Raw genomic sequence first — 10,278 nt, 5'->3', positions numbered from 1 at the left:
TATATTTATTCCAAAAAAAGAATTATCACAAAAAAAGGATTAATTATTAATTTTGCATTAATATCATTCGAAATTGAAAAATGTTTGAATTTTTTATCTAAAAAATGTTTCAAATTATTTATTCCGATTCTTAAAAAATCAAGTTTAACTCGTAAATAATTTTATAACTTATTACATTATATTTATACTATTGATTAATTTGGATATAAATCATTATTTTTGATTTTATCTTTTTTTATAATTAATTATTAACATGCATTATATTTATGTATTATGTATTATTTATGTATTATAATTGTATATTTTTTATATAAATTTGTTTATAAATTGTTTAATAATTTAATTGTAATCGAAAACATAAAAATAATTAACTATATATGTATAAAAAAAAACAATGCAAAGAAATTATATATATTATATATATATAATAGATATACTATATATGTGTCTCAAGTATAGTTGAAGAAGATGAAATGGGCGTGGTTAGTATCCCCTAGTGAGACAGTACCAACCAATGCCATAGCATTAGGCGATATGGAAACAGTTGCAAACGCAAGCGCCGTCAGGGTGTAGCTGCAAGCTAGTGATAGGTTGATATGTAAGAGTATTTAATGTATAAGCGCAGACTCGACATTGGTTCCATTGTCCAAAAGGTTACGCCTGCTATCCAAAACTCGCATTCAGATTGGTTACACATTAATTCACATAAGAAATTTTATAACATCTATTCTAATTGTTCATTTTATTTTCCTTCATTATTAATTTCTTATTTTGAAAATTTATAATTTTTTATTTTATTTGTTAAAAGTATAAACAAATTTAATATAAAATATAGGAATAAAAAAATATATATATACATATATATACATTATATGTATATATATACATATACATTATATATACATATATATATACATTATATATAAATTATATATAAATATATATATATTTCTCTATGTTTATTAAATTTTCATCAATTTATTTCAATTAAATTAGTTATTCGTAAATAATAATTATGTAAAAAGAACTTAAATTTATTTATTAAATATATTTATTTATAAATTGCAAAAATAAAATAAATATATTGATATTTAATATTGTTTACTTTTTCTTATAAAAAAAGTTTTTTTTATAAAAAAAATTTCTTGATATTAGATTGATATTAGATTAAAATATATTTTAATTATAGATAAACATACTTTTTTTGCTATTAATTCATTTTTTTTCTTTAAGAAAATTGTATGTTATCTTTTCAAATTGTAAAATTTTTTAAATATAAAAAAAAATTATTTAATATTTATTACAATAAGTTTATTACAATAAGTAGTTTTTATAAAACTAATAAATTATTTTTTTTTATATTTTAATCATTATCAATGTATTAAGGTTGGAATAATAATGTCATCTTCCATATCACAATTTTCCAAATTTAATAATTGTTCATACTGAAATATTATTGGTAATGGTTCTTTGGAATAATTATTCAAAACAAGCAGCATAGTACATATAATTTGTGAAGGATTTTTATAAAAAAACTTATATTGTTTGTCAGCATCTGCACATTTATTATAAGCTTCCTGAATGAAGTCGCCATCAGATGTAAAGAATAATATTCTAGGTACATATCCGCCATCTGGCTTAAACTGTTTTTGATTTAAAGTTTTATCATTTTCCACATCCGCTTTTATCATTATAAAACTATAATCCAGTAATAAAAAATGTTTTAAATAATTATTAATAAGAAATTACAATTATTTTTGTTTATTGATCTCAAATTATTATATATTATTTATAGATGAAATACTATTGATTAAATGAAAATATTAAGCATCATTATAGCGTCCTCTAATAATGATAAACTTAATTTTAATTCATTCTTATAATAATTACAATGTTTTAATACATACCGATTGCTAAGATCCATCAAATGTATAGACTTCGAAAATTTCTGTTTTAATTTTTGACAAGAAGGACATTGTACTTTATAGATAAATAAAAATATTGGTTTCTGGACGATCTTAACCTCTTGGAAACCACATTTAAGAGATTTCCATTTGAACAATCGTTCAAAATCAGCTTCGTAATTTGAATCTCCATTATTAACAAATTTATTTCCTATATGATTTGCTAAATTGATTAAGTTTAAAATACTAAGGTATTTGATGCGATGATTCATATTTTTAATGAAAATTTTTCACAATTTTATTATGCAAATAATAATCGATTTCAAATATCTTCAATTAAAAGATTTCGATATATCGATATATTATTTATTTAGAATAATATAGAGTATTTTTTAGATAAAGGATAAAGAAAAAAAGAAATTTATGATTAATTAAATATTATTTTATTTTCTTATATAAATTCATTACAAAATTGAAACATCAATTTTATTATATGTCGATATAATACTGTTTTACTAGCATTACATAAAAATATATTTTCAAAGTGTTTATAAATCATGCCGTCTTGGCGACACTGTAACGTGTTTAAAATTTAGCGCCATAAGATTGAACTAAAATTAGTCTTTTATATATCATATGATATAATTTAGATATTTCTTCTAAAAATATGAATTATTGATTATCTATCTTATCTTATACTTATATTGTTTTTGTCTTATATTTTATTCAAACAAATATTCATATTATTTTTATAACAATGAGACAATGGTGAAGAATAATTTTACATCAAAAAATAGGTTAAGATTATGAAATTGTTCTAATATTACATTATTTTCTAATAACGTAAAAAAATAAATCATAGAAAAATGAGTAAACTATGGAATTATTTAATATTTCAAGGATGGATTTCATATATAATGGCAGCCAGTTTATTAGTTTTTACGAGTGGCTTTTTACTGAATCGTATTGTCAGACCAGAACGTGCGGAATGTAAATATTGTACACATGAATGCAACATTCAAGAACTTCTTCAAAAACCCGAAACTGCCGCAATTACATGCCTTAACCGAAAATCACGTGTGGTATTATTAATCATAGATGCCTTAAAATATGATTTTGCATATTGGTATGATAATAATACTTACACTTCATCTTATTATCACAATAAGTTACCAATAATTCATGAATTGTTACAAAATCAACCAATGAATTCACGTTTGTATAAGTTCATAGCAGATCCTCCAACAACAACTATGCAACGATTAAAGGGTCTTACCACAGGTACATTACCTACCTTTATTGATATTGGATCTAACTTTGCTTCTGAAAGCATTAATGAAGATAACATTGTTGATCAAAATATTGCTAAAGGCATTGTTTTTATGGGTGATGATACTTGGACTAATTTATTTCCTGGTAAATTTAAACGTCAGTTTCCATCACCCTCTTTCAATGTTTGGGATCTGGATAGTGTTGATAAAGATGTTAGATATCGTATATTTTTTGAAATGAAAAAGAAAGATTGGTCTCTTCTTATAGCACATGTTCTTGGAATTGATCATTGTGGACATAAACATGGTGCTAATCATCCTGAAATGAGTAGAAAATTAAATGATACAAATACTCTTATAAAAGAAATCATTAAATCTTTAGAAGAAGATACAGTACTTTTTGTTGTTGGTGATCATGGAATGACGGAAAGTGGTGATCATGGTGGTGATAGCAATAATGAAATTGAAGCTGCCATGTTTGTTTATTCTATGATTCCTCTTCTAAAATATGACCTACCTAGTAATATTGTAAATCAAATTGATCTTGTTCCTACATTGGCATCAATTCTTGGAGTACCTATACCATTTTCAAATTTAGGATCTATTATAATTAATTCAATACCTAGTTCAACAAAAAATGGAAAATTGGAAGATGATTTATGGTATTTATTACATTCATTGTGGAGAAATATTGCACAGACAAAAAAATATATAAATGTATATTCTGCAGATAATTATCTGTTTTCTAATGAACAACTTCAAAATTTGGAACATATGTATAATTATCTATTCAATCAGATTAAGAGCATAACTACTATTGAGGAATTTGAATCTTTTATTATGAATAGTCAAAATTACTTCAAACTTCTTAAAAATACATGTTCTGAAGTTTGGGTTCAATTTGATTTTAGTTTAATGTCAAAAGGTTTATTTTTAATGTTTTGTACTTTGTTTTTTTTTTACCTTATTATTGGTATTCCAGAAAATCGTATGTCTAAAATATTTCAATCATCATTTTTGCAATATTCTATTTTAGTAAATTTAATTACTGCATTAATAATTTGTTTTTTATTTTCCTTTGGTATTTTAGAAGAATTAAAAAATACTATTTTATTTATGACTAGCATAATATCTATAATATTATTAGCTATGTTAATTGTTAAAAACAGGGATGTAATTTCATTAAAATTATATGATTATCAAAAAATAAAAAAAGTAATATATGTTACAAGAATAATACTTCTTTTCACAATATGTAATTTATTTTCTAATAGCTATATTATTGAAGAAGGCAGTATGTTATCTTTTTTAGTTGTTACACTTTTTTGGTTTTTTGTGTTTAATTTAAAGAGAAAAGATATGAATGAAAATGTAGAAAGAAAAACAAAGCTATTTTTAAAATCACAGACAAAATCAAATTTGAAAATAATTATAATAGTTACTGGTTTAATAGCATGTATTTCTATACGATTATCTTATTATTATTGGCGTTGCAGAGAAGAACAACAACATATATGTTCTACATTTGTAATTGGCAAAACAGGTTCTATAACATCAGACAATTTACTTGTAGTCACCTTAATTATACTTGCATTATATATTACAATAATAAGATTATGGTTAAAAAATTGTGGAAATCTTTCTGGTTTTTCTCCCAGTGTTTTGGTAGGACAATATTGTCCTGTTATAATTGGTATTTGTATGGGTTGCTTCTGGATTCTTCAAAGATTACCAAAATTTCTTAAAATAAAATTTACATTATCTTGGCAAATAAGTATGTTGCCTAATATAGTATATGCATTGACTTTGTTTGCAATTTTTGTACTGTATTATCGTCCACTCAGTATATTTCTACTACCAAACAAAAAGGAATCGATTAATATATATCATGATGAAAATATAGTACCACGATTATTTAAGAAAATAAAGGAATCAATTTATTGCAAAAATGTAGAAATAACTCAAACACCAATTGTTTATGGTTTGAGTACTGCATATAGTGCCACATTTGTCTCATTAAGTCTATTTCTTATGTTGTTATATTCTTTATTATTAGGAGATATATTATCACCTAGTACTTTTTTAATGTTTATATGTTGTGCCTCTGTTTTGGGTTTATTGGCAATAGAAAGACATAGAAATGCTAATAATATATGTAAGTATTTTGATATATATAATAAATAATTCAATTTATATATTATATTCTTAATATTATAATTTTAAAAACAGCTGAACTTGTAGAAGTACCTACTCCTATACTATTGTGTTGGTTTTTAATAGCAGAATATTTCTTTTATGGAACTGGGCATCAACCAACTTTTCCCACTATTCATTGGGATGCTGCTTTTGTTGGAACAGGTGGACATTTCTATGGAACTTTATTTGCAGCAATTTTAATAGGTAACATTTTTAATTATTTTAAAATTACTTAGAAGAATTTCAATATAACTTCTATAAATAATATTACAGGAATAAATACATTTGGATCACATATTATATTAGGTGCAACATTGCCATTATTAGTTATTGTACCATTTACTTTCTATCTTGTATTTCCGAATTTAGCTAAAGCAAAATTTTCGGAAAATGATATGAAAAGAGGAGAATTATTGTTATTTGAGCAGGATTCTATGTTTCATGCTGCTATTTTTTCGGTTGCAGGAAAATATATACTTCTTCATGCAATCAGAGTAAGTAATATTTTTGATATTTTAAATCTATTAATATTAGAATTAATTAATTAAGAATATTATAAAATTAAATATATATATATTAAAATATAAATATTATAAATACTATAAAAAAAAATAATTTGAAATTTAAAAAATATTTTTAATAAACTTATATATATATATATATATATACATAAATATATTTTATTATATTTTATATAATTTTATTATTAATTAAATTTCTAAAACTATATGTAAAAATTACATATTATAGACATTCAGCAGTATGCTTGCTACAACAATTCATTGTCGACATTTAATGGTTTGGAAGATCTTTGCACCAAAATTAATATTTGAAGGCTTGGGATTATTGGTAACCTTAAGCAGTGTGCTAGCATCTTTCTATATGGTGTTTAGAATCGACCAACAAATGGAACATCTTATATCGAGAATGACAAAAGGCAGATGATAAAAAGATAAAATTTTTTGATATAACATATAATCAATATAACATAAAATATCAAAAATTGAAATAAGATAAAACAAGAAAAATATATGCAATAATTCATTTCTTCTAATTTCAAACAAATTTTTATCAAAGGAAAATAAATTAAACATTAATACACTTAGCAGTACTGTCATTTTTATAATTTTATATAAAAAATAGATAAAAATGTAGTTAATACAAAAATTAAATTGAACATAAGAATAAAATATCCTTCATTTCTTTAAAAATCAATGATTAATATTGGTGTTTCCTAACACACTAACACTATCCTGCTTACAATGCATTGCTGATTATAGAAAAACAAAGCAACGCACTTGGTGCAGGATTGCGTCCATGTGCGTTGATAATTATTTAACTGTTGCCATATTATACATCATTTCATATATTATATACATATAATATATATTATAAACACTAATAGAAAATCTAATAAAAAATATATTTTCAAGAAAGCTTTTTTAAAAATAAAATATTAAATATTAACTTTTCAAATTAATATTTTTTTTCTAATAGATGGTTCAGCATATATTTTTGCAAAATATACTTTATTAAAAGATATCAAATATACACGTATAAATATATATAGTAATTATATGTGAAAAAAATGATTAATTAAAAAAAAAGATTGTAATTGTAACAGATGATAAAAATATTCCTACTAGATCAATTAATGATGATTGTGATGCTGATGTCCTCGATATTTATTTTTCAGATATTTCATCCAGTTAGCCCATTTATCTATGTCCTCATAATTATTGATATCCTACAAAAGATAAACATGTTCACTATATTCATAATATACAAATTACATGTACTTAATATTCATAATTATTATTTTGAAAATACATTTGCATGTTAGATAATACAGGCATTTGTATCTGAAAACAAATGAAATCATGTATATGTATAAAATATTTTATTGTTATTTATTTTACAATAATACAAACATATTTATAGTATTTTTTAATATCACAAATTATTATTAATTATGATAGTTATATATTTCATTATATATAGTGTATAAAATATAGATTCAAAATATATTAAATTTTTAATTAAATTTTTTAATTATTTCTATTTAAATACTTACAAATAATTTGATTTTTTCGCCTTGATGTTCAAATGTAGATTCTCCATCTGTTTGTACTGATTCTATAGAATCAATTGGCAAATTTTGATATCCTTGATGTATTTTCATCTTAACTGAACGTGTTTGTTTTTGATTGAAATTATTTTTTTCATTCATTAAAGATTTAATATCACTTTTAACTTCTTCTTTTATATTTGCTATATTTTTAGGATAAGAAATCCAAAATGGTGGATTTTTTAACAATGTTCGAACCATTTTTGATCCAAATTTATCAAAACTTGGAATATATGAAACAGGCATGCCATAATCTAATGTATCTAATTTATATTTAATAGCATCCAATAAACTTATGTTAATAGGCATACCACTAGAAAAAACATCATTAATTATTGGATAATTAGCATTAAAAAATCTTTCAGGAGATATGGTTTTAGTTTTTATTACATTTTGAATTTCCAAAGTAATATTTTTTTGTAAATTTGTTAGCATATCAAATACTTGACTCAAAATAGCCATTTTTTGCTGAAAAGGAAATACTCCATTAACTAATGATTTTGACCATGAACTAGGATCAAATGATTTGAAGGATTTTGTTGGTGACAATGATGTTATAGATTTTTCATAAGAAATTAAATCATTCATTGTTGTTATCATGTTACTTTTTAAATCACTCAATTCAGATAATATGCTATTAACAATAGAATCTTTAGCTGCATTAATCGATGAAAAATCTTCAATAGATCTTGCTATTTTTACTTGTGTATTATCTTCATCAGATATAATAGATTTTGCCATATTTTTAATATTCATATTGTCATCATTAAATGTCATAGTTTTATTTAGTTTTAAATGTTCAAATAACTTATTTAAAAATTCTGTTACTTTTTCATTATACACTATTGGATTTGGTATTCCTGATGGTAACCAAAAATCTGAAGGCACAATGGTATTTTTTGTTGTTGGAGCTTCAGTTGAAGTTAGTGATGGTGTAGTAATAGCAATATTTTTAAACAAATTATCTAAGAAAGCAGATTTTTTTATTATAAACATAGATGGATCTACCATAGGACTAAATGTTTCAATTAAATCATATGGCTCAAACATTCCTGATAAATATTGTTTTGGTATTGTTGCACTTTCTATCTTTTTTATGTTTATATTTTCTTCTGGTTCTTCAAAAATTGGAGCAAGAGTGGAAGAAAGAGATGGAAATCCCAAACCTTTTGTCTCTGATTTATTATTGTTTATAATTGATTTAAGATTTGCTACAGAAGATTTATCTATACTTCTTTTTTTATGTGAAAAATCATTCTTCATACTGTAGTCAAGTAAAGTATTTAAGTTTGAAAATTGAGATATAGATCCAAATTTAGAATTCATAGGATCAAAAGATTTAGAACTAAAAGAATTAAAAATTCCACGTTTATATGAATGAGTATCATCATCTACATTATTTTTATCTAATAATTGTGGTTCATCAACTGTACTATATATAGATGATCCATTTATAGCATATGGTATAAATGATTTAAAACTTATAGGATAAGCAGATCCTAAGTTACCAAATAAATTGGTCAGTAAATTTGTCTTCTTTGAAATCATCATTTTAGGATCAACAAATTTTGGAAAAAAAGGAGATTTTGATATATAAGGTACTGTTATAGTATCCATTTCTGATATTGGTCCAAGGGCTCTTGCATAAACTAGAAACATATTTTCATATGAAAATAATATAAAGTATGAATAAAATAATATAAAATATTAAAATTCAATCTAATAATAGAAATTATAATTTTAAAATTATTTTATTAAAATTATTTTCAAAATTAAATAATTTATATTATATATTACCAGGTTTTGGAGCTATGTTTATCCATGGTGATCTTGTAGAAATTTTAAAAGCTTCACTAACTTTTAAAAATATCAAAGAAGAAAGAAATATCAGATCTTTTGGCAAAATCATTTTGTACCAATTTATTATTTAACTATATTCAGTTATTGCTTTTATAGCAATGGTCAGATAATAATACTTGCAAAGCTCTTAAGATTATTAGCATAGAATTAATATTCTCATTATAAAATAATCCATAACATACAGAACATACACTTGTGTTTCATGCCAATACAATTCTTTTATATTACTTTGTAAAATAATTTTCTTTTTACTTCTGTTATCATTTTTTATCACATTAATCATTGTATTTAAATAGTTAAATATTTTTATGAAAGAAATATTTAAATTTATTGAAAAATAAATTCAAATAAAAATTCACATAAAAAAATAATAGAAAATAAAATAATATAAAATATAAAAATTTATTTTAACTTTGATTTACATTTATTAATTTCATTAACTTTATTATATATTATAATTAATTTTCTTTTTTTAAATTATTTATATATTAAACAAAATAATTATTTTATTATTTTTTATTTACTGAATATAAAAACACAGACTGGCTTTTCTTTCTAAATTATAATCCGATTTCAATCGACTTGTAAACGAACTTGCGAGAAACATGTTATTCATTTGTTGACAATAATATATCAAAGCAGCTGTTTTCATTATTTAGTAATTACCAATTAATTGTATTAATATCAAAGAAAGCTGTCACTTTATAGAAAAACATTTATATTGAAATGGAAATAAAAGATTCTTCTGATAGTAAGTAGAAAAAAATGTTTTTTTTTATTTATAATGTAATATTTGAAATAATAATAAATATATATATATATATATTATATATTATATATTATATATATATATATTATATACATAATTATATATTATATTATATATCATATATCATATATTATATATATATAATTAGCT

The 10,278-nt window shown here is 22.3% G+C and overlaps 3 protein-coding genes across 5 annotated transcripts; 1 reads left to right on the top strand and 2 right to left on the bottom strand.

Moving 5' to 3' along the window:
- Window positions 1–1,373: 1,373 nt before the first annotated feature.
- On the bottom strand, window positions 1,374–2,176 carry LOC114578051 (thioredoxin domain-containing protein 12-like). Its single transcript, XM_028668707.2, has 2 exons — window positions 1,908–2,176; window positions 1,374–1,698 (listed from the first exon to the last, which is right to left on the bottom strand). Exons 1-2 carry the CDS (start codon window positions 2,174–2,176, stop codon window positions 1,374–1,376), a joined length of 594 nt encoding a protein of 197 aa, XP_028524508.1.
- Window positions 2,177–2,482: 306 nt separating this feature from the next.
- On the top strand, window positions 2,483–7,118 carry LOC108001845 (GPI ethanolamine phosphate transferase 3). 3 transcript variants are annotated; one of them, XM_017063098.3, is made up of 5 exons: window positions 2,486–2,701; window positions 2,805–5,330; window positions 5,405–5,575; window positions 5,645–5,865; window positions 6,122–7,118. In XM_017063098.3, the coding sequence occupies exons 2-5, from the start codon at window positions 2,822–2,824 to the stop codon at window positions 6,314–6,316; spliced, it is 3,096 nt and encodes a 1,031-aa protein (XP_016918587.1). In that variant the 5' UTR covers window positions 2,486–2,701; window positions 2,805–2,821; the 3' UTR covers window positions 6,317–7,118. The 3 variants fall into 3 exon arrangements, with proteins under 3 accessions (XP_016918586.1, XP_016918588.1, XP_016918587.1); XM_017063097.3 differs by having other exon boundaries at window positions 2,483–5,330; XM_017063099.3 differs by having other exon boundaries at window positions 2,485–5,330; window positions 5,456–5,575.
- On the bottom strand, window positions 6,882–9,613 carry LOC108001764 (uncharacterized). Its single transcript, XM_017062951.3, has 3 exons — window positions 9,297–9,613; window positions 7,446–9,148; window positions 6,882–7,118 (listed from the first exon to the last, which is right to left on the bottom strand). Exons 1-3 carry the CDS (start codon window positions 9,406–9,408, stop codon window positions 7,023–7,025), a joined length of 1,911 nt encoding a protein of 636 aa, XP_016918440.1. The 5' UTR covers window positions 9,409–9,613; the 3' UTR covers window positions 6,882–7,022.
- Window positions 9,614–10,278: the final 665 nt, after the last annotated feature.

This window comes from Apis cerana, linkage group LG1 (genome assembly GCF_029169275.1).
Source record: "Apis cerana isolate GH-2021 linkage group LG1, AcerK_1.0, whole genome shotgun sequence".
NCBI lineage: Eukaryota > Metazoa > Arthropoda > Insecta > Hymenoptera > Apidae > Apis > Apis cerana.
Note: the sequence above shows the minus strand (reverse complement) of the source record. Positions and strands in the feature narration are given on the sequence as shown.

Coding starts and splice junctions, on each gene's coding strand:
- LOC108001764 (XM_017062951.3), bottom strand. CDS start 9,408: ATGATTTTGCCAAAAGATCTGATATTTCTTTCTTCTTTGATATTTTTA. Junction 9,149..9,296: donor AAACATAGCTCCAAAACCTG/GTAATATATAAT, acceptor ATATGTTTCTAG/TTTATGCAAGAGCCCTTGGA. Junction 7,119..7,445: donor GCGAAAAAATCAAATTATTT/GTAAGTATTTAA, acceptor TATCTTTTGTAG/GATATCAATAATTATGAGGA.
- LOC114578051 (XM_028668707.2), bottom strand. CDS start 2,176: ATGAATCATCGCATCAAATACCTTAGTATTTTAAACTTAATCAATTTA. Junction 1,699..1,907: donor TTGATGGATCTTAGCAATCG/GTATGTATTAAA, acceptor ACTGGATTATAG/TTTTATAATGATAAAAGCGG.
- LOC108001845 (XM_017063097.3), top strand. CDS start 2,771: ATGAGTAAACTATGGAATTATTTAATATTTCAAGGATGGATTTCATAT. Junction 5,331..5,404: donor TAGAAATGCTAATAATATAT/GTAAGTATTTTG, acceptor TTTTAAAAACAG/CTGAACTTGTAGAAGTACCT. Junction 5,576..5,644: donor ATTTGCAGCAATTTTAATAG/GTAACATTTTTA, acceptor ATAATATTACAG/GAATAAATACATTTGGATCA.